At 42.2% G+C, this 22,904-nt stretch overlaps 3 protein-coding genes and 1 long non-coding RNA gene across 11 annotated transcripts; 2 read left to right on the top strand and 2 right to left on the bottom strand.

Moving 5' to 3' along the window:
• Window positions 1–1,190: 1,190 nt before the first annotated feature.
• Window positions 1,191–10,729, top strand: LOC125515436 (uncharacterized). Of its 6 annotated transcripts, XM_087529019.1 has the most exons (5): window positions 1,191–1,474; window positions 7,656–7,819; window positions 8,355–8,447; window positions 8,683–8,872; window positions 10,123–10,729. In XM_087529019.1, exons 4-5 carry the CDS (start codon window positions 8,813–8,815, stop codon window positions 10,447–10,449), a joined length of 387 nt encoding a protein of 128 aa, XP_087385145.1. In that variant the 5' UTR covers window positions 1,191–1,474; window positions 7,656–7,819; window positions 8,355–8,447; window positions 8,683–8,812; the 3' UTR covers window positions 10,450–10,729. The 6 variants fall into 6 exon arrangements, with proteins under 6 accessions (XP_087385145.1, XP_087385148.1, XP_087385147.1 ...); XM_087529022.1 differs by lacking the exon at window positions 7,656–7,819; XM_087529021.1 differs by lacking the exon at window positions 8,355–8,447.
• LOC125515437 (G-type lectin S-receptor-like serine/threonine-protein kinase B120) lies at window positions 1,488–6,235 on the bottom strand. The gene is made up of 6 exons (XM_048680905.2): window positions 4,927–6,235; window positions 3,236–3,417; window positions 2,947–3,157; window positions 2,618–2,855; window positions 2,390–2,540; window positions 1,488–2,312 (listed from the first exon to the last, which is right to left on the bottom strand). The coding sequence occupies exons 1-6, from the start codon at window positions 6,233–6,235 to the stop codon at window positions 2,010–2,012; spliced, it is 2,394 nt and encodes a 797-aa protein (XP_048536862.1). The 3' UTR covers window positions 1,488–2,009.
• A 2,413-nt stretch (window positions 10,730–13,142) lies between the features above and the next one.
• LOC125529920 (uncharacterized) lies at window positions 13,143–22,288 on the top strand. Its single transcript, XR_015609032.1, has 4 exons — window positions 13,143–13,398; window positions 19,313–19,506; window positions 21,798–21,891; window positions 21,997–22,288. It is a non-coding gene; the product is annotated as an uncharacterized LOC125529920 (long non-coding RNA).
• Window positions 13,423–21,090, bottom strand: LOC125529919 (G-type lectin S-receptor-like serine/threonine-protein kinase B120). 3 transcript variants are annotated; one of them, XM_048694344.2, is made up of 7 exons: window positions 19,479–21,090; window positions 15,764–15,865; window positions 15,456–15,637; window positions 15,168–15,378; window positions 14,837–15,077; window positions 14,609–14,759; window positions 13,423–14,531 (listed from the first exon to the last, which is right to left on the bottom strand). In XM_048694344.2, exons 1-7 carry the CDS (start codon window positions 20,788–20,790, stop codon window positions 14,229–14,231), a joined length of 2,502 nt encoding a protein of 833 aa, XP_048550301.1. In that variant the 5' UTR covers window positions 20,791–21,090; the 3' UTR covers window positions 13,423–14,228. The 3 variants fall into 3 exon arrangements, with proteins under 3 accessions (XP_048550301.1, XP_048550304.1, XP_048550302.1); XM_048694347.2 differs by lacking the exon at window positions 19,479–21,090 and adding an exon at window positions 17,072–19,294 and having other exon boundaries at window positions 14,837–15,074; XM_048694345.2 differs by having other exon boundaries at window positions 13,425–14,531; window positions 14,837–15,074.
• Window positions 22,289–22,904: the final 616 nt, after the last annotated feature.

Raw genomic sequence — 22,904 nt, 5'->3', positions numbered from 1 at the left:
CGCGACACTCTGGCATTACCTGCTACGTGCACTACCAACATCAGGGGATCTGGTCTGTATTACCATCCCAGTGTGTTAAAGAAAAATGCCAACCTCCCCACAAAAAATAAACGAAAAACCTAACGCCCATACGTGTGGCATCATGCACATCGCCCACACGCCTCCATCACCACTCATTTTGCCATGTATGAACATATGACATCAGCAGAGATCTTTTTGGTTTTCGGCTTAAAAATGTTTTATCTCCTAATTAAAAAATCAAATTAAAAATCTGTTTTCACCATTAAATCCGCCTCGATGTGATCTTCAAAACTAGACCCAATGTTGATATGTTTCGACGAAAAAAAAATTCTCCAAAGTTGCCATGATGTTTACACTGTAGTTGTCATAGTGCTTAAACTAAAGTTGCCATGTGGCAATTTTAGATTGTAGAGCATGGCAATTTTAGTTTTTTTATTATGGCAATTTCAGTACTTTGACCATGAAAATTATTTTTTGTATGAACCATGGCAATTTGAAGTGCATGTATCATGACAATTTTAGTTTATGGTTCATTACAAGTCTAGTTTCTTAATTCCCCGTTTTATAATATGTCAAATTTACTTTTAAATGTAGAAGAAAATAACTGAAACATATCATGGCAACTTCAAGTAAACATCATGGCAATTCATGTGCAATAGAAATGGCAACTTTTAATCAAAAAAATCGTCAAAATATATTAATATGAGATATAGTTTCGAAGATCTTGTCACGAGGGATTTAATGGCGAAAACGGATCTTCAATCGGATTTTTCATTTAAGAGATAAAATATTTTAAAAACTGAAAATCTAAAAAGATTCTCACACGCATGCATGCGGTGACCTGGCGCAGTCTGTGTGTTATAGGACGTGTGGGTGGGTTTGGCTCTCACCACACGTGTGGGCGTTAGCGTTGTCCAAAATAAAATAAAAATGCGAACTGTCTTACGTTTTTTGTTGTTGTTGTTGTAGAAACAGGTATTGTTTTGCAAGGATGAAAAAAAAGGTGTAAACATTTGTGCTGTTTCTGAAAACAAAAATGGTTTATCTTTTTTTTTTGATAAAAAATGGTTTAAACAGATAGAGAACTGCGTGGAGTGCCAGGCCCATAACCCTGGCTGGGCTGGGCTGGGCTGTGCCGAATCATCACCAAAGAAAGCCGAAAGGTCCAGCTGCGCCCTCATCTCTGGTCGACGGGATTGTCTAAAAAAAAAATCTCTGGTCGACGGGAGCAGAGCGGCGGGGGCGGAGACGCCGCATCTCCGGCGGGAGGAGGAGGGGGAGCAAATGATGGTGGCGCAACCTTCTTCCTCCTCCCGGCCTCACATTTGGCAGCCAGTACGGGCTCAGGCGGCAGATATGGACGGGAGCAGGCCAAGACGCGCCGCCACGCCACGCCGACGGCTTAGCGGGCGAGGCCGTCCGTCCGTCCGGGTGGAGCGAGAGCTTCTCAAAGGTGCGTGCTCTAAGCCATACGACTCTCTAGTTGTTTCTTGCACCCTATTTGATGCGAATTAATGGAAGAAATCTCGCGTTGAGGTTGTCGTAGATGAATGATGCCCGTGAGCAGTGAGCTTAGAGTTGTGGGTAGAAGGTGTTTGCGGTAATGCCTGGAAGAAGAAACCAGCCACTGGCATGTTTTTCAGTTTTCCACAAATCACCAGTTGTCTTTTATCCCTTGAAAGGAACCTCTATGGTGCTCTGACTAACAGACATACTGGATGCAAAATGTCAAAATATACAATTCAACTATCCTTTTCTGCAAGTGTACAAAATTTCAATTGGTTGGTTAACTTGCTTTCTTTTATGCATCCAAAATTCTTGCTGAGAAGGGTCTTTAATGAGAACACTGAGACCTCTCCCATTTTCCGTGGGCTCCTGGGGTCGAGATACATTATTTATATTAAAACAAAGCTTCTTGCTCTTCAAGACAAATACCAGTTTCTTATCCAGTATACAGTTGTACAAAGTACACACGGCACTGCTAGGCACTAGCGTCCCTCTAGTGCTGTAATGCTCATGTTATTTCTAGAATTCACAGTATTTTCTGCTGCTCCATCAGCACCATGGTTATCTTCTGCAAAATACATAGGCTCTTTTGGAGGTGGAAGTGATATATCTCCATTCTCCAGAAAGGACATGATTGACGACACGAGAGGCCGCGCATTTGGGCTGCCTTGAACACACAAGAGACCGATATGGACGCACTGTATAGTTTCATTAAGTGAACAGCTGTCCACAATTGACGAGTCAACAAAATCCTTTGTGTTCCCATTCTTCCATAAGCTCCATGCCTGCATCCATTCTTATCCCTTTCAAGATGCATATATTTACTGTACTTGCAGAAATTTGAACATGCCATTTTACTTACATAGGCTATAATGCTGGAGAAGTCTGCTTTTAGGTGCACCGAGCTGATCTTTGAGCCACTCACAATCTCCAGTAGTAAAACTCCAAAGCTATATACGTCAGACTTGACAGAAAACACTCCTTTCAAAACATATTCAGGCGGCATGTAACCACTGTTTGAACACAGAACATAATTTTAGTCAAGCACAGGAACAATGCATAAACATGATTGATGCAGTATACCACTTACTATGTGCCAACTACGCGGTTGGTGTTTTCTTGCTGCTGATTGCCGCCAAATATCCTTGCCATACCAAAGTCAGATATCTTAGGGCTCATTTCGGCATCTAATAATATGTTGCTTGCTTTGAGATCCCTGTGAATTATCTTCAATCTTGAATCTTGATGAAGATAAAGAAGTCCTCTAGCTACCCCTTTGGTTATCTCGAATCTTATTGGCCAATCAAGCATTGATTTTCTTGTGGCATCTGCTACCAGTAGCATCAATTGAGGGATAATCAGTTATTTTGGTTGATTTCATTACTTACTGAAATTTGGCAAGACGTAAGCAGAACATACCAAAAAGCATGGCGTCCAGACTTTTGTTAGGTAAGTATTCATATATCAATAGTTTCTCATCTCCGTGGATGCAGAAACCGAGAAGTCTAACCAAGTTTTTGTGCTGCAACTTCGCAATGAGTATTACTTCATTTCTGAACTCCAGTTCCCCCTGTCCAGAACCCTTACTAAGCCTTTTCACAGCAAATTCTGTACCATCTTCTAATGTCGCCTGGACACTTGCATACTTTTAAGTCAAACAAGACGGAAATACAGTTATGTTGCTCTATAAGAGAAAATTCCACGTTACCTTGTAAACATTGCCAAAACCTCCATGTCCAAGCATGTTGGAGTTAGAGAAATTGTTTGTTGCAAGTACAATTTCTTTGAAGTTAATAAAAGGATACTTTAAGTTTCCATCACGAAGTTCAGTAGAAGTGCTTGAAGTTCCTGACATCAGCTTCTTCCAAATTTTCTTGTTTCTTTGTTTGCCTGTCAGGAACATTGATGCAAACGTTATAGTAGAGGAACATATCACATAGAAATATGGAATAGCATTGGCCTTCGCAAACATGCTTGAGGGAAATACACCGAGAATGTATGGCACTGTGTTTTACCTCCAAAGCTGCAGATCCAAGCAAGGCACACGCATATGATTATGAGCAAACTTGAAACGACTGGCAGTGTAATTTTTAAAACATTGCTCTTCCGGTTTTTATCTGCCAAAATTCAGTCTGTAAGCAATCACGATTACACATTTGCTAAATAGTTAGTTTCACAAACCAAATATTTCTTACAAGTATGAGCTACATGCACATAGTCTCGACTCTCAAGCAATCTACTTCTCACATGAACAATTGCATCACGAGTATGGTAACATTTGGGAAATACAAAACTTCGGCTTGATACTTCAAACTAAAATCCGGCAAAACATGTTTTGTTGAACTGGATGGAATGGTTGTCACGCCCAAGTTTTTTATGTAATATAGGCCCTATTTGGTTCAGTTTTTATCGACAGATTCCGTTGCCGCGCAGCAGAATCTGAACCAAAGGGCGAACCCAACAGAATCCGATTTCAGAAATCCGCTGCCAAAATCTGAACCAGAAGCTGAAGCAGCTCAGGACGTGCTTTCCAAAATCTGATTCCGCTGCGGGCCAAAATCTGAAAAAGCTGTATCAGCTGGTTTGCCAAATGAGCTACATCTTTTTCACATCAGATTTTCCACAGCTGTTTTCCCACAGCAGATTTTTCACAGCTGCTTTTAGAAATCCACAGCCGAACCAAACAGGGCCATAATCGGATGGCATAAATGACTTATGCCTGAACTTGAAGGTTTCCTTCTATAGGTATATCTTGTATATTGACATGGATTGTACGAACTTGTAGGAGCAACTACATTTTCTATCAATAGGAAATAGACAGTAACTCAAATTCAAGTTCAATGAAATATGGCTCGAACCAGGGTGGTATGATTGACATTCACTCTTCCGCCCATGTGAGTTAGGCTCACTTCCTATGCATTGACTGAGATCAGATATATATTGAATTATAGACTTTGGACCAACTGTGTTGGTGGCTGGCCAAATCTTTGCGGACACCTCAGGTGTCTGAAACATGTATTAGAGTCTGTTCCTTGATAATTATTCAGATAGAAATGCTTTACATGATCTGGGATATTGCCAACCCCTGCATGCTCGTATTTTCATTCTGCATCCAGTGGCTCCTAATCAGCACCCTCTAATTGGATAAGCTATTATCTTTTCGTATAAAAAAAGATTGTAGTGATTTACAGACTGCATATATGTTCCACCAAACAGTTCCATCATAATGGCATTATCAAGTTCACCCTCTAATATTTCTCCGTCACTACTGAGTTAAACCTTTCTTGTACTCACATTGAACATAGAACTAAGGAGGTTATTGTTGGAGCTCCACTGGGCACACAAATAGAGGAGTATATCTAATAAAGCAAGCAGAGAAACAGAAACAGTAAACTTTACCACTCAATCCACTAACTCGGATATAGAGGTTTTCCCCTTGTCCAATGAACTTCTCCGTGTCAATCAAATCTCCTATCCATAATAGGCACCTAGTATCATCCTCATCGATAGCATTAGTTCTCATAGTGGTGTAAGTATACGCCGTACACGAGCAGTTGCTTGTGCATTCTGCTATGCATTCATCTAAGCTTTTATTCTTGACATACAAGAACTGGTCGGGAATCTTCATGGTTGACATATTTAAGAAGCCATCCCCTTGACCACATCTTAGTGCTTCCATCCGGTGGCATCCCTGTGAAAACCTGCGGGTCGTCCAGTCTTGTTTGTTGTTTGGCTCAAAGCCATCAAGACACTTGCATGTCACAATAGGCTGTGTGTTGTCACAGTAACCAAATGGACCACAGTAACCAAATTTGTTGCATTCCTGGTTAGGTCCTGAATACTGGTCAGTCCATTTGGAGCTGTTGCTATTCCAGATTTGTGTCTTTATCTTGCCTGAGTAGTCAATCTTCATTAGCACTAGTGAGACACTAGGTACTGGTAGTCCAAAGGAAGCGTAGATCTCATCACCAATAGTTTGCAGTGTATAGTAAATTGTGGACTTGATACTCTCAACATACTTCCCTACTACCAAATTGTTATTCCATACCAGACTTCGCCGGTATGGTGCTGAGCCATTCCATGTAATACGCTGCCGAAACTCATCAGGGTCTGCACCATATGAGAAGTTGCCCGGGGATGGGTCTTGGGGGTTTCTCCAAGAGATGAGCTGTTGTAGTGCATGCGTCTTGTGGGTGATCCTGAGGTTCATACCTGGAAGGAGAGTGTCGGTCGGGTAATCGAAGCTTTGCCATAAGATGGTGCCATGTGATGACCGAAGAATAAAATTCCCATTGTTATCAAGCGTGGCTTCTCCACCAGTTGCCTCTGACGATGAATTCCTTGCAGCGCTGATGTTTGTCGTCCAGAGAAGCTGGCCACTGGTGTCTGACAAGGCGAGATCGGATCCGCTTGTGAAGGCGAGTGTTGCAGAAGAAGGATCAGTTATCGGCATAGCACGGTTGGCAACCCACACAATGTTGTCTTCGGGTATGTTCCTGTACCATATGCCGACGTAGTAATATTTTGTGCTGGAGCTGGACAGGGAGAAAAATCCCAGGGCAAAAGTGCCATCGTCGGAGGTGATGGTGCTACCAGCGGAAAGCGGCTTGTTGGGAAGAAGGCGGCTACTGGATGATACATAAAATGGCAATAAACCAAATGACCAACAAACAAGGCAGATGATTGTGTGTATGGGAAGGGGATCCATTGCTGTAGCGAACTATGGAACTGAGATAATGGAAGCAAAGCAATGGATGAGTTATCTTTGGACAATGCAAATCAGAACTCCTGGGAGAGGCAGAGCCAGTGAAGCATTTATTTGCGGTGCTTTTCCCACAGGGAACTAATGGGGAAGTGGGAACCTTGGAAGGAGTCAAGAAGAGATATTTAGGAAGTTTGAAAATGTTGGGTTGTGGTTGTTATCATCTGGACTATGTCGGACTACCCTTCCTCAGCAAATTATAATAGACATTTACTTTTTCTTTTAGGTGTGACTGCTGGGTTTTCTTGTTTGAATGTGCTGGCTGCTGGTACTATTTTAGTTGGATTACATATGTTTATGAACAGAACAAACCCCTTGTTCTGGTTTTTGTATGTATGCTTAGATGGTTTTTTTGAAACGAACCTATCTTTTGACCGTACACATATGAGATTACACTTAAATGTTAACATCAGTGGTGCAGGAAATTCCATGGTCTTCCCATTGGACTTGCATGTTTGACCATGTAAACTCTAACTGGACAGGTTAAAAACAGGGACAGATCAGCTCATTAAGCAGGACACAATTTCTTTTCTTTTGGGTTAACATCATTAGACCCTGACTGGATGTACAAAGGGACCTTGTGTTTGTTTCTTAAAAATGTGAGGTCAAACTCTGTGGGTGGACTCACATATTCGTTCTGGTCTTTGCAATTATAGAAGCTTGCCAGTTATGCATTTAAGTGTGCAGTCATGCCCTCGTTTGCGCCCCTAGCTTTGCAAGAACAACTGTCTGAAAAGAGCATATCACCTGAAAAGGATGTTTAGCTCGCTATGCGTTTATGTTATTGCCGATTTGCTCACAGTGCATTTCTTCTATCATAAATTTATAACAGAAATGTTTTTTGCACTGGAGGAGGTGAAAGCACAATCATATACTTGCTAAGATGGCAAGGCTGGAGCAACTCTGTATAAATTGCACACATGGGTACTCCCTCCGTCCGAAAATACTTGTCATCAAAATGGATAAAAGGGGATGTATCTAGATGAAAGCACAATCATATTTAGTTCTAAATACATCTCTTTTTATCCATTTTGATGACAAGTATTTTCGGACGGAGGGAGTAACACTGTAGCAACTCAAAGGTAGTTACAGCAGATATTCTTATGCTCAACTGACTGGGACATCGATCTGCAAGTTATCATCTGACCTTGTTTTGCTGACGCATATGGCACTAGAACTACCACTTGCTTTCTTCAGCGAATGTCCAGAGTACTGATAAGCTCATTTTGAGAAGTGTAAAACTAATAACTATGTTCATCTAGCACTGCAGCCATGGCATAGCTGACTCTCTAGCTTCCGAGATTGTTCCTGGCAACGGGCATGGGTTTACTGCAGACTGACAAGTGGTTATCTACCCTTTGTGTAGGATATTCCAAATGAGTACCAAATGACACGAGTCTACGGTGGATCTCTCGACCTATGGTGCTTAGGTCTCTCGATTGGGTACAGATACAAGCTAGGGTTTCAGCAAGAAAAGGGGATCGGGAGAAGGAGCCGGGAGGTGGGAGAGAAGATACACACCCAAAGACGGTCCGTTCTGTCCGGTGATCTATCGATACCCACCACATAGCACTCGCAGCTGTTAAGTACCACTCACTGCCTCCACTCCCGGCTGATGACGCACATTGGGCTTGGCACCCCTCCTGGGCCGTTCCGGTTAGGCTTTGGCAGTCACGGTAATTGCTCCGTGACGTTGCAGCTAGCTTCGTCACTATGTGGGGCCTGCGTTCGGGTTGGGGTTAGTTGAAATGTTTCACAGAGTTTGGTGGACGCAGGTACGGAACTACGGATAGGCGGTGGCTCTGCTCTACTAGCGCCTCCATGGCTTGTAATGAGCTGATTTGACATGAATTGATGCTTAGTTCCGATAGTTGCTTAGCTGCCTTGTTCTATTTCGTTGGTTTTGGGGACGATTTGATGCCAGTTTGTTCGGGGACATGCATTTCATCGTGGCGTGCATCTGTAATAATGAAATATTATCAAGGTTCTATTTTCGGATCGCATTTGTTCATAAATTTTCATGTGGCTTATTTAATCGCTCATGGACATTCTGTTATATGTACAGGCCATGTGCGCTTGTGGAACTTCACATGCTTGTCCATATAAGTTAGTGCATTGATTCGTGCAGTGTTTGAGTCCACGACCATGTCAATTGCCGGTACTGGATCTGCCTCGTTTCATCTGCCCAACTCTGAATGCTTTTATGTAAAAAATGAATGCTCAACCTCACATGCTTATATGCTTGCTTTGGTTAATTTCGGTTGGATGCTAGACTTCGCGTTGTGTCTGGGTTGATGTTTAGTTAGACTGCCGGTGAACATTTTTCTGCTGGACTCTTTATGAACATAAGTCCCCTCAGCTGACATTTGTCACATGGTATTGTTTGTATACAGATACAGAGCACTGCATCGTGGGTGTCTGTCTACATGGATCTGTCCTTTGGCCATCCAGTTGCGCTGTTTATCATAGCCCTATAACTCTGCTGGTACCCTGCTGCGTGATGAACCAGAAATCGCTCCTATCATGAACCGAATTGAGCAGTACAATGGCCGTTTTGCTGGAGTTCCTCACAGTATGATTCAGGTAAACCTGCCATGTCTTCTGGATAAAACTCTTCTACATATACCGAGTGCCGTTGCTGTCTTGATTACATCAGTGGAAAAGGCCTAAGTGCCCGTACTTAGCCTTTTTCTCTTGGCTTCTTTTGTCATGTTTAGATTGGTGGCGTATTTTCAGATGAAATGTCACTTTACCTCTGAAACTAGAACTAAACAGAGAACTCCTATTAATTTATCTAGTTCAGTCTATAGAAGCAGTTATATTAGCTCCACATGCCTGTTCAGTCCAGTGTCTTAAAAGTTGCAACAGCAACCCTTCGAATCTGCTTAGAAATAAATCCATTGAATGAGAGTGAATGTCTACCAGAGTGTACAATTGGAACCCAGTTGATGATATACTGTAGTCACACCTAACTAATTGAGCCATATAAATTATCAGAGGCCGTTCTTGGTGAGTTGGCTTCTGCAACATTAGTTGAGCTGAGAGATTATGTTACAATGTTACTAATATGTTTATATATTAAATAGTCTTCACTGTAACAGCAAAGCTTCTGTCCAGCTAGAAAGTTTGCACCCATCCATGTTAGTACGTATATCATTAACTTGATAGAAGCACAAGTATGCATAACCCTCATCATACTGCAAAATTCATGCTCTTTAACTTTAACTGGTTGTTATACACCACAAAATGGCAATGTCAAACACATAACTAGTTTTCTATCTGGAACTGAGCGTGCTCAGCAACATCTTATATTATGGGACGGAGGGAGTACATGACTTACTCTACACTTTTACAATAATATGTTCCAAGGATATTCAGCATTAAAAACGTACCAGCAAGTTGATCAACCACTCACCAACTTATTACAAATACCAAAAGTAGTGCATACAACACAAGCCACATTCTAATTTTGCTGTGAGACGATGTCCATGCAACAACAAAAAACTGCTCGATTTCTCATGTTAAGAGTTCTCCAAAAGTTCTTCCTATGTTTTTTTCGAAAATGAGGAAAGCCCTGGCCTCTTGATGAAAATTCTTTATTACTCAAAGTATCTTGGTCGAAAGAAATACGAGTAATATAGTTGTAATTTCATAAGAACCCCGGAAGCATATTCATCCGTCGTACTTTACCTAGGATTTAATTCATGCAAATTTCTCCAAAATCTAGGGCCCTAAACTTATATTTAATTGCAATTGTTGTCACGTTGGCCTTCATGGGTTGGTGGCAAGTTTAATTAACATGGGTTGTTTTCTTTCTATGTCCTTGTTTGAAGTTATCTCGACATTCATGTATCGAGACTCCCGAGAACTTTGCCGAGAAGACCAACGTGGTGTGGGAGCCATCCAAGGATTTGAAGCACCTGAACTTGAAGTTGCTGGTGATCTGGGGGTGCGAGGATGAAGACAAGGTGACAAACTATGTAAGGCTTGTCATGGAACAAGCTGTGGGGCTGTTGATAATCAAGCTGCAGGGTGAATTGCCATGCAGGCACTGCAACGCCACCAACCTTGACAGATCCAAGGCGGAGAAAGCTAGCCGGCACCGGATTAAGGAGCGACTGGCGCATGGATCATCCTCATTTCTGGAGATAATTATCTGATATGTCAAGGAATGCTGGTAGTATCATAACGCTCACAGGCTTGCAGGAGCTAGAGCAATGACTCTGCGAGGCACATTCAGTAGTAATTTTGATTTCTAGTTATTGATAGCTTAAAAATACTTGGTTGGTGTGGACCTTCCAGTCTAGCTAAATTATGTGTGTACTGTCATCTGACCGCATGCTTTTCTCTTTCAGTTTACGGAGTAATTAATTGCCTATTTGTCCACCTAGCATATGCTGATTTGTTTGCCCTGGGATATTCAAATATTTGACTTGTTTCTTTTTTACTGGAAAAATTCCTGACTAGTCGTTGAGGCTCTCTCTTTTCAGAATGCGTCTTTGCCGCCTTGCCTGGACCCAAATTGTGGTCTTTGGGAAACATTCCAGTAATAGACTTTACTTTCTGAATTTATCACTATGACCGAATCAATGGAAGCGAAGGTGGACTGCGATGACCGTGTAGGATAAGAAAATTGTGCACCTTTTTGTTTCCATCTTATATGCTCAGAAACTCCTGCCGTATGCTCAGTTCAGCCAGGAGGGTCAGGTGTCATTCAAATTCTTGACGAGTTCTCTGCTTGGAATGTGACTGACTGAAAATGGTGCAAATTAAATGAGTTCTGCCCTTTTATATCTGACTGGAAGCCTATCACTGCAGCTTGATTCAACGTATTGTTACATTTAGCCAGAGATATATCTTCTCTCAAAGGAACACCAGAAAATTCTCCAACACGAGCATCTTACGTTGTTACATTGTTGAAAATCTTCGGTCGTCCTCCATCGTGCATAGTTGGAGTCACCATCATTCTATTGACTGTACCCCCAACTGAAGGAGCGCCAACAATATGCATGAGTTAGCTCATTGTTGCATGCACCAATGATGAATACATTCATCACCCATTAGTTCATCGATGGTTGGCACTCTTCTTTTTTCACGCCTCGAATAAATTTGCAGCTCCAGCAGGAACTTGTACCACATCAATATGCCAACCTGCGCCAGCGGAAAAGAAATCTCTGCTAATTGATTTTGGGATGATCAGAGGATTTACACTACCTATATTACATTACAGGGGAGGCAGATTTGTCTAGACTGTCCAGAGCCAACTAAAGAAACATAACTAAGCGCCCAGCTTGTATAACCTGTCAAGCAAAATTTCCTTTGCTTTCCGGAACAAATAAAGCCATCTAAGAGAGTAACAGGTGAAGCATAACAAAGTCCAAGTCCAACTCATCCAAGAGGAAGTTGTCATGAATATATATGTTTAGCTAATAACGCATGAAACTTTGTTACCAACAACAAAATGACTACCAATGACATGTGCAGTTCAGAACCAGTTGCTCTTGCAGGGGGTTTGGCAGCTGAAAACGGTGCGATAGGGAGTAATTGATACATTGTTTGGCCGGGAATTTTCGACTATATAATGTTGGCTATAGATAATGTGGCAACAAGATATAGCCATCAGTTGGCTCTATTATTGTCCTTGCCCTTGCTCTTATATGCATGTCGATTGGCTTCCACGGTTGCTTCCATGTTTCATTGTTTTTTATAATGTTTCATTGTTTTTAATAATGTTTCGTTGTTTTCCTGTAAGTGGTTATGTGATTGGTAGAATGCTGATTTTAGTGTTCACCACTAGTGTCCTTTCATTCAGCGCAAGGTTTTTATGAGGCTAGTGAACTGACGTACGTGAGGTGTAATGTTCCACATTTGTAAACTTGTGTACCACATATTCCGAGAGCTCCATGAATGTATTGATTCACCAAATAATGGTACGCCAATAAAGCCAAATTGCCAATCGTGATACTCCCTCCATCCTAAAATTCTTGTTTTAGATTTGTCTAAATACGGATGTATCAAGTCATGTTTTAGCATTATATACATTCATATCTAGACGAATTTAAGACAAAAATTTTGGGACGGAGACAGTACGTTTTTATGTGTAGATGTGCTAGACATACGTTTTTATGTTGGAGTGCGACGATAATGACCGTCATGGATTTGCAGAAGACGTGGAAGATCCAACCTCCTGTTGAAGGGTGGGTTGGAGTTGGCCCCAGATCTGGCATTGAAGAGGCTCGGAGGGCTCCTCCGACCAATGTTCTTTATCGGACTAGATCCAGCCTTCCGGGGTTGGCGGCTATCGTGGCTTGTTAACAGCACAAGGTGTGGACCAACTTTTGGTGCTCTCCTTCTCCAGTGACGGCGAAGGTCGTGGGTGCTTGATAGTTGTGGCAAGGGCGGTATGTAGCAATACAACCGCTTGTATCCTCCTTTGTTTTCTGTTGCATGTATATATTTCATCTCTGTATCATTACTATTATGAATACAAGTACTGTATGCCTATGGGTGTACATCTTAAAAAAGAAAAAATGAAGGCGTAAACAGTTGTTCTATTTTTTTTCCAAAATAAAGGTTTAAACAGTTTTTTAGTGGATCTTTTTAAACAGTTGAGCAGCATGAAACAGAGCGAGTGAGCATGCAGTACAAAACTGCGTTTTCCCTTTTTTTTTTTAAATAAGAAACAACTGCGTTTTCCTGAGAACTGCGTTTTTTTTTTGAGGAAATCCTGAGAACTGCGTGGAATGCCAGGCCCATAACCCTGGCTAGGTTGTTGGGCCGTGCTGAGCCGAATCACCAAAGAAAGCCCTTGGGCCCTGGTCCAGCTGCGCTGCGCCAGAGGATTGCCTAAAAAAATAACTTCTTCTCAAAAAAAAAAAAACTGCGCGAGAGGAAGGAAGGAGCAGAACGGTGGGGGACGGAGCGCCGCATCTCCGGCCGGTGGAGGAGGAGGAGGAGAAAATATTGGCGGCTTGGCGCAACCTTCTTCCTCCTCCCCCACCCACTTACCGGCCTCACATTTGGAGCCAGTACGGGCTCGGGCGGCAAATATGGACTGGGAGCAGACCAAGACGCGGAGGCCGTCCGGGTGGAGCGAGAGCTTCTCAAAGGTGCGTGCTCTACATGCCAATTGAGCCATACAACCTATGCCCTTTGGCCTTTGTTACGGGATCTCGAGCCGAGGTGTCCTCGGTTGGTGCCCATGAGCAGTGAGCTAGAGTGGGCACAAGGTGTTTGTGAAAATGCTAGTGGCATATTTTTCAGTTTTCACAAATCAGCTTATCCTTTCAAGTTTGAATGCTCCCCTGAAAGCTTATTTCAACATATTTCAAAGAGTGGCACTACGTTAGTTGATCAATGTCTCGTTCAAGCGGCGTGTGGTATTTATCGGAAACCCAAAAAAGAGGCGACACATAACCTTGGTATTGTTAAGGGTTCACATTCTCCTACATAAGTTTCTCATTTCTGGACCGGTGGCACTTGCTTAGTTAAGGGTTATATTGTATACTTTAAGCGTTCTGGATCAGTGCTACAGGATGTCTTTTCTTCCAGGTAAGCATTGTGTATATTTTGATACAATAAGGTGACATATCCGATACCTTTGACTATTTCTTACTTCCATACTTGTACTTAAAAAATGTTCCATAGTAACCAAGACACAAATTGCATCCAAAATTAAGAAATATAGAGTCCTACTATCCTTCTTTAAGGATACAAAAAAAAACTGCTTAACTTGCCTTCTTTTATGCATCCAAAATTCTTGGTGAGAAGGGTCTTTAATAAGAACATTTTGACCTCTCCCATTTTGCCGTAGGAGGAGTTGAAATACATTATCTATATTAAAACAAAGCTTCTACTTCTTCAATACAAATGCAGTTTCTTATCCGGTATACAATTGTAAAAAGTACATACAAATATGCAGAAATTAGACTGCTAGGTGCTAGCGTCCCTCCAGTACTGTAATGCTCATGTTATTTGCAGACTTGGCAGTATTTTCTGCTGCTCCGTCAGTACCATAGTTATCTTCTGCAAAATACATGGGCTCTTTTGGAGTTGGAAGTGATATATCTCCATTGTCCAGGAAGGACACGATTGATGACACGAGTGGCCGCGCATTTGGGCTGCCTTGAACACATAAGAGTCCGATATGGATGCACCGTGAAGTTTCATTAAGTGAGCAGCTCCCCACAATTGACGAGTCAACAAAATCCTGTGTGTTCCCATCCTTCCATAAGCTCCATGCCTGCGTCCATTCTTTACCCTTTCAAGATGCATATATTTTCTATACTTGCAGAAATTCGAACATGTCATTTTACTTACATAGGCTATAATGCTGCTGAAGTCTGCTTTTAGGTGCACAGAGCTGATCTTTGAGCCACTCACAATCTCCAGTAGTAAAACTCCAAAGCTATATACATCAGACTTGACAGAAAACACTCCTTTCAAAACATATTCAGGGGACATGTAACCGCTGTTTGAACACAGAACAAAATTTTGGTCAAGCACAAGAATAATGCATAAAGATAATTCATGCAGTATATCTCTTACTATGTGCCAACGACACGGTTGGTATTTTCTTGCTGCTGATTGCCACCAAATATCCTTGCCATACCAAAATCAGATATCTTAGGGCTCATTTCGGCATCTAATAATATGTTGCTTGCTTTGAGATCCCTGTGAATTATCTTCAGCCTTGAATCCTGATGAAGATAAAGAAGTCCTCTAGCTACCCCTTTGATTATCTCGAATCTCATCGGCCAATCAAGCATTGATTTTCTTGTGGCATCTGCTGCCAATAGCATCAATTGAGGGATAATATTAGCCATTCTGGTTGATTTCATTACGTACTGAAATTTGTCAAGATGTAAGCAGAACATACCAAAAAGCATGGCGTCTAGACTTTTGTTAGGTAAGTATTCATATATCAATAGTTTCTCATCTCCATGGATGCAGAAACCTAGAAGTCTAACCAAGTTTTGGTGCTGCAACTTCGCAATGAGTATTACTTCATTTCTGAACTCCATTACCCCCTGGCCAGAACCCTTACTAAGCCTTTTCACAGCAATTTTTGTACCATCTTCTAATGTCCCCTGAGCACTTGATACTTTTAGTTCAAACAAGAGGGAAACACTGTTATGTTGCTCTATAAGAGAAAATTTCACGTTACCTTGTAAACATTGCCAAAACCTCCATGTCCAAGCATGTTGGAGTTAGAAAAATTGTTTGTTGCAAGTACAATTTCTTTGAAGCTTATAAAAGGATACTTTAAGTTTCCATCGTGAAGTTCAACAGAAGTGCTCGAAGTTCCTGACATCACCTTCTTCCAATTTTTCTTGTTTTTTTGTTTGCCTACCAGGAACATTGATTGCAGACATTATGATAAAGGGACATAGCACATAGAAATATGGAATAACATTGCCCTGCGCAAACATGCTTGGGGGAAATATACGAGAAAAATATGGAACTGTGTTCTACCTCCCAAGTTGCAGATCCAAACAAGCCACGCACATATGACTATGAGCAAACTTGACACGACTGGCAGTGTAATTTTTAAAACAACGCTCTTCTGCTTTTTATCTGCCAAAATTCAATCTGTAAGCAAACATAATTTAAAGATTTGCTAAATAGTTAGTTTCACAAGCCAAATATTTCTTACAAGTATGAACTACATGCACATTGTTTCAATTCTCAAGCAATCTATTTCTCACATGAACAATTGCATCACGAGTATGGTAACATTTGGGACATACAAAATGTCTGCTTGATACTTAAGTTTAAAACGCGCACAACATGTTTTGTTGAACTGGATTGAGTGGTTGTCATGCCCTATTTTTTTATACACTATAATTAGATGGCATATACAACTTATGCCAGACGCGAAGGTTTCCTTCTATAGGTATGTATAGACATGGATTCTGTGAACTTGTAGGAGCAACTACATTTTCTATTAATAGGAAATATACCCTCTGTTCCTAAATATAAGACGTTTTGGCAGTTTAAATTGAACTGCCACAACGTCTTATATTTATCAACAGTGGTATTAGATTGTACACCAAATTCAAGTCCAATGAAATAGGACTCGAACCAGGGTTGTGGGACTGTACACCGAGGATGTGTTCGGGAATCCTCTGCTCCTCTGCCAGAGAGCGGAGCGGGCGGAGCACCCCTTTCGCCGCTCGCTGAAATTGAACTGCATGCCACTCCGCTCCGCGGCAGAGTTACAGAGCGGAGTGATTCCAAACGGCCCCTGACTCTCCCGCCAATATGAGCTAGGCTCACTTCCTATACATTGGCTGAGATTGGATATATATACACTCTGGAATAACTGTGTTGGCGGCTGGCAAAATGTTTCTGGACACCTCAATGTTTGAAACATGTATTAGAAGCTGTTCATTAATAAATGTTTCAGATGGAAGTGCTTTACATGCTAACTAACTTTATAAACATGATCTGGAATATTGTGAACCACCGCATGCTCATATTTTCATGCTGCATCCAGTGGCTCCTAATCTGGACCCTCCAACTGAATAAGCTATTGTCTTTTCGTATAAAAAAGATTGTAGTGATTCACACACTGCATATATGTTACACCAAACTGTTCTATCATAATGGCATTATTAAGTCTTTACCCTCTAATATTTGCCCGCCACTACTAACTTAAACCTATCTTGTACTCACATTGTACATAGAACTCTAGAGAATATTACTGGAGCTCCACTGGGCCCGCAAATAGAGGAGTATATCTAACAGCACAAGCAGAGAAACAGAAACAGTAAACTGTACCACTCAATGCATTAACCCGGATATAGAGGGTTTCCCCTTGTCCAACGAGCTTCTCCATGTCGATCAAATCTCTGGTCCATAATAGGCACCTAGTTTCAACCCCATTGATAGCATCAGTGCTCATATTGGTGTAAGTAAAGGCCGTGCAGGAGCAGTTGCTGGTGCATTCTGCTATGCATTCATCTAAGCTTCTATTCGTGACATACAAGAACTGGCTGGGAACCTTCATGGTTGACATATTTAAGAAGCCATCCCCTTGACCACATGTAAGTGCTTCCATTCGGTGACATCCCTGTGAAAACCTGCTGGCTGTCCAGTCTTGTATGTTGTTTGGCTCAAAGCCATCAAGACACTTGCATGTCACAATAGGCTGCGTGTTGTCGCAGTAACCAAATGGACCACAATAACCAAATTTGTTGCATTCGTGGTTAGGTCCTGACCACAGGTCAGTCCATGTGGACCTGTTGCTATTCCAGACTCGTGTTTTTATCTTGCCTGAGTAGTCAATCTTCATTTGCACTAATGAGACACTTGGTGGCGGCAGTCCAAAGGAAGCATAGACCTCATCATCAATAGTTTGCAGTGTATAGTAAATTGTGGACTTGATACTCTCGACATACTGTCCAACTAGCAAATTGTTGTTCCATATCGAACCTCGCATGTATGGGGTTGAGCCATTCCATATAAAACGCTGTCGAAACTCATCAGGGTCTGCACCATATGAGAAGTTGCCTGGGGACGGGTCTTGGGGGCTTCTCCAAGAGATGAGCCGTTGTAGTGCATGCATCTTGTGGGTGATCCTGAGGTTCATACGTGGAAGGAGAGTGTCGGTCGGGTAATCGAAGCTTTGCCATAAGATGGTGCCATGTGATGACTGAAGGATAAAATTCCCATTGTTATCAAGCGTGGCTTTTCCACCAGTTGCCTCTGATGATGAATTTCCTGCAGCGCTGATGTTTGTCGTCCAGAGAAGCGTTCCTTTGGTGTCTGACAAGGCGAGATTGGATCCGCTTGTGAACGCGAGTATTGCAGAAGAAGGATCAGTTATGGGCATAGCACGGTTGGCAACCCACACAAAGTTGTCTTCGGGTATGTTCTTGTACCATATGCCGACGTAGTAATGTTTTGTGCTGGAGCTGGACAGGGAGAAGAATCCCAGGGCAAAAGTGCCATCATCAGAGGTGATGGTGCTTCCAACAGAAAGCGGCTTGTCGGGAAGAAGGCGGCTGCCGGATGATGCACAGAACGGGAATAACCAAAATGACCAACAAACAAGCCAGATGATTGTGTGTAGGGGAAGGGGATCCATTGCTGTAGTGAACTATAGAACTGGGATATGGAAGCAAAGAAGTGGATGAGTTGCCTTGGACAATGCACATCAGAACTGAGGCAGAGCCAGTCAAGCATTTTATTTGCGCTCCTTTTTCCACAGGAAGCTACTGGGAAAGTGGGAATCTTGGAAGTAGTCAAAGAGAGATGTTTCTAGGAAGTTTGAAAATGTTGGGTTGGTTGCTATCATCTGGACTATCATGGACTACCTTTCTCAGCAAACAGAATAGCCATTTACTTTTCTTTTCGGTGTGACTGCTGGTTTTGTTGTTTGAATGTGCTGATCACTACAATTTTACTTGGAATAAACCCCTTGTCGGTTTTGATATGTTACCTTAGATGTTTTTTGAAAGAAACTTATCTTTTGTGTGTATACATATGCGATCATGGGTCTTTATGTCAGACATCAGTGGTGCAGGAAATTCCGTGATCTTTCCTTTGGACTTGCTTTACCTAATGTTTGACCATGTGAATTATAACTGGATAAGTTAAAAACATGGACATATCACCTCATAAAGAAACACACATTTTCTGTTCTTTTGGGCTTCAGAAAAACATCATTGGACCCTGACCGAATGTACAAAGGGACCATGTGCTTGTTTCTTAAAAATTACATTAGGATGTGCGGTCAACCACTATAGGTGGAATAACGTATATAACCCTGTTCCCTGCAATTATAGAATTTGCCAGCTACGTGGTTGAGTGTGCAGTCCTGCCCGCATTTGCGCCCCTGGCTTTGCAAGGAAAATATAATTTTTAGCTGTCGTGTGCAACTACATATCTGTAAAGAGCGTATCACCTGTTTAGTGTCTACTCATGCTACTCATTATGTTACTGCAGATGTTCACGACTTCACGGCACACTTCTTCCATCGTAAATGTATTACTAAGAAATGATTTGTTTTCAATGTAGGTGAAAGCTCGACCATATACTCGTTGAGATGGCAAGGCTGGAGAAGCTCTATAAAATGCACACATGTACTAAGGGGGTTATTACTGGAGCTCCACTGGACCTGCAAAATAGAGGCTATATCTACTAGCGCAAGCAGAGAAACAGAAACAGAAACAGTAAACTGTACCATTGAATCCATTAACCCGGATGTAGAGGTTTTCCCCTTCTCCAATGAGCTTCTCTGTGTCAATCAAATCTCCAATCCATAATAGGCACCTAGTTTCATCCCCATTGATAACCTTGGTGCCCATATTGGCGTAAGCATATGCCATGCAGGAGCAGTTGCTTGTGCATTCTGTTATGCATTCATCTAAGCTTCTATTCTTGACATACAAGAACTGATCAGGAACCTTCATGGTTGACACATTTAAGAAGCCATCCCCTTGAGCACATCTTAGTGCTTCCATTCGTTGGCATCCCTGCGAAAACCTGCGGGCCGTCCAGTCTTGTTTATTATTTGGCTCAAAGCCATCAAGACACTTGCATGTTACAATAGGTTGCGTGTTGTCACAGTAACCAAATGGACCACAGTAACCAAATTTGTTGCATTCCTGGTTAGGTTCTGACTGCAGGTCAGTCCATTTGGACATGTTGCTATTCCAGGTTCGTATCTTCATCTTTCCTGAGCAGTCCATCTTCATTAGCACTAACGAGGAGACGCTTGGTGCTGGTAGTCCAAAGGAAATGTATACCTCATCATCAATAGGTTGTAGTGTAAAGTAAATCGTGGACTTGATACTCTCGATATACTGCCCGACTTCCACAAATTTATTCCATACCGGACTTCGCCGGTATGGTGTTGAGCCATTCCATATAAAACGCTGCAGAAACTCATCAGGGTCTGCACCATATGAGAAGTTGCCCGGGGATGGGTCTTGGGGGTTTCTCCAAGAGATGAGCCGTTGTAGTGCATGCGTCCTGTGGGTGATCCTGAGTTTCATACCTGGAAGGAGAGTGTCGGTCGGGTAATCGAAGCTTTGCCATAAGATGGTGCCTTGTGATGACCAAAGGATAAAATTCCCATTGTTCTCAAGCGTGGCTTCTCCACCAGTTGCCTCTGACAATGAATTTCCTGCAGCACTGATGTTTGTCGTCCAGAAAAGCTGGCCATTGGTGTCTGACAAGGCGAGATTGGATCTGTTTGTGAAGGCGAGTGTTGCAGAAGAAGGATCAGCGATCGGCATAGCACGGTTGGCAACCCACACAATGTTGTCTTGGGGTATGTTCTTGTACCATATGCCGACGTAGTAATGTTTTGTGCCAGAGCTGGACGGGGGGAAGAATCCCAGGGCAAAAGTGCCGTCGTCGGAGGTGATGGTGCTTCCAGCAGAAAGCGGTTTGTCGGGAAGAAGGCGGCTGCTGGATGATGCACAGAATGGGGATAACCAATATGACCAACAAACAACGCAGATGATTGTGTGTATGGGAAGGGGATCCATTGCTGCAGAGAACTATGGAACTGGGATATGGAAGCAAAGAAGCGGATGAGTTTATCTTGGGCAAGGTACAACAAAACGCTGGGAAAAAGCAGAGTCAGTCAAGCATTTTATTTGTGGTCCTTTTCCCACAGGAAGTTTCTGGGAATCTTGGAAGCAGTCAAGGAGAGATATTTCTAGGAAGCTTGAAATGCTGGGTTGTGGTTGTTATCGTCTGGACGATGATAAACCAACCATTCTTTTAGATGTGACTGCTGGGTATTCTTGTCTGAATGTGCTGATTTCTACTCCTTCCGTCCCATAATGTAAGACATTTTTTGATACTAGTGTAGTGTCAAAAAAACATCTGACATTATGGGACGGAGGGAGTACAATTTTAGTTGGATTCCATATGTTTATGAACAAAACGAACTCATATGTTTATGAACAGAACAAACTCATATGTTTATGAACAGAACAAACTCATATAATTTTAGTTGTTTCGGTTTTTGTATTGTTACCATGGATGTTTTTTTTTTGAAATGAACCAACCTTTTGTGCATATACATACGAGATTGTAGGTAAACGTGAGCATCAGTAGTGCAGAAAATTCCATGGTCTTCCATTGGACATGCATCACCTATTGTTTGACCATGTAACTGGAGAAGCTAAAAACATGGACAGATCCGCTCATTAAGAAGCACACATCTTATTTTCTTTTGGGTTTCAGAAGAACATCATTAGGCTCTGACTAGATTTACAAAGGGACCTTGTTGCTTAAAAATGTGAGGTCAAACTCTCTGCAATTATAGAAGTTTGGCAGCTACGCATTTCAGTGCGCAGTCGTGCCCACGTTTGCACCCCTAGCTTTGCAAGAAAACGGTTTTTTAGCTGTCTGAATAGAGCGTATCACCTGTTTAGTGTCTCCTCATTTATCTGAAAAGGGTGTATCACCTGAAAAGGATTTTTTTTAGCTGCCTATGAATTTATGTTATTGCAGATGCTCACAGTGCATATCTTTCATCATGAAGGTACAACTCATAAATGATTTTTGCGCTGGAGGAGGTGATAGCACAACCATATACTCGCTAAGATGGCAAGGCTGTGTCAGGACTCAGGACCCAAGTATGTGTTCTTTGAAGAATTCAACACTGCATCGTCGATTCAGTTAAGTTTGAATTTGAACGAGACAACTCTGACGCTCCTCCTGTCTCCGTACCCCTTCGCTAGTTATGAAGACCCAGATGGCGTCTGATCAGCACCTAACGGCTGCGAGAGCATCCTGTGTCGCTGTTGGCTTTCCAGCAAGCCTTCAGAGAGCCAACTACTCCATTTTTCTTTTCCTTCTATTTCCTCCAAGTTACAAGGTTATAAAGCCACATTCCTAGAACTCCCTGGGTATCTCTCTTGTATTAGGTTTTCCCCTTAGCCGCCAGTGTTCCTGGTTAGCCTTAGGTTCTTCTTGTATCGCGCTAGAACCCTTGAATTCGTCCAATAAAGTAGCTAAGATTTGCGAGTTTCAGGAGTTGTTTCAGCGGATATTCTTACGCTCATACTATCGGGACATCAATCTGCAAGTGATTATCTGACCTTGTTTTGCTGAGGCATATGAGTGTAGGTAGCATTGTTCCTCGCCAACACCGCCAGGGTCCGTGGAGACGACGACCATCGCGAAAGCTGAAACAGATGTTGCTCAACGTAGCTGAAGGTCTGAGGTGCTGCTGTGTTGATCGGCAGATCATATCATTCCTATCAAGCTTGATGTTTGATGTGGGCATGAATGCTCGGGGAAAGCTTAGTTTGCTTTGCTGAGCCGTGGGTGATTTGTTTTCAGTACGGCCGGCGCTCGGGGCACAGTTTTTTTCACAGCGACGCTTTGACCTGAGTGCAGACCTAATCATTGGCAGCTTTGGAAGAGTGGAAGTACTATATACAGTATATATTTCCAAGTGCACAATTTTTTTCCATTACGTGGACGCCGAATTAAACTTATTTAGTTTTTGCTAATTCAGAGAACCTCACTCTGAAGAAATTTTGCTTCGGTTGGACTTTGAAAAAGCCTATGAGAGTTTAGTGGTTTTTCTTGGCAGTAGAAGGAGGCAAAGTGTGTCTGAATATGAATGGAGATTGGCAAAAGT

Source organism: Triticum urartu, chromosome 6A (genome assembly GCF_056163025.1).
Source record: "Triticum urartu cultivar PI428250 chromosome 6A, HENAU_Tu73, whole genome shotgun sequence".
Classification (NCBI taxonomy): domain Eukaryota; kingdom Viridiplantae; phylum Streptophyta; class Magnoliopsida; order Poales; family Poaceae; genus Triticum; species Triticum urartu.
The sequence above is the reverse complement of the archived record's forward strand: the minus strand, read 5'-3'. Positions and strand labels throughout refer to the sequence as shown.

Excerpts from the sequence above, each read along its gene's own strand:
- LOC125515437 (XM_048680905.2), bottom strand. The coding sequence starts at position 6,235 with ATGGATCCCCTTCCCATACACACAATCATCTGCCTTGTTTGTTGGTCA. Across the intron at positions 3,158-3,235 it reads GTTTTGGCAATGTTTACAAG|GCGACATTAGAAGATGGTAC; the intron begins GTAACGTGGAAT and ends GCAAGTGTCCAG. Across the intron at positions 2,541-2,617 it reads AACCGCGTAGTTGGCACATA|TGGTTACATGCCGCCTGAAT; the intron begins GTAAGTGGTATA and ends GTGTTCAAACAG.
- LOC125515436 (XM_048680904.2), top strand. The coding sequence starts at position 8,813 with ATGAACCGAATTGAGCAGTACAATGGCCGTTTTGCTGGAGTTCCTCAC. Across the intron at positions 8,873-10,122 it reads TTCCTCACAGTATGATTCAG|TTATCTCGACATTCATGTAT; the intron begins GTAAACCTGCCA and ends CCTTGTTTGAAG.
- LOC125529919 (XM_048694344.2), bottom strand. The coding sequence starts at position 20,790 with ATGGATCCCCTTCCCATACACACAATCATCTGCGTTGTTTGTTGGTCA. Across the intron at positions 15,866-19,478 it reads CCGGGTTAATGGATTCAATG|ATAAAAAGCAGAAGAGCGTT; the intron begins GTACAGTTTACT and ends GAATTTTGGCAG. Across the intron at positions 14,532-14,608 it reads TCAGCAGCATTATAGCCTAT|GCATGGAGCTTATGGAAGGA; the intron begins GTAAGTAAAATG and ends GAATGGACGCAG.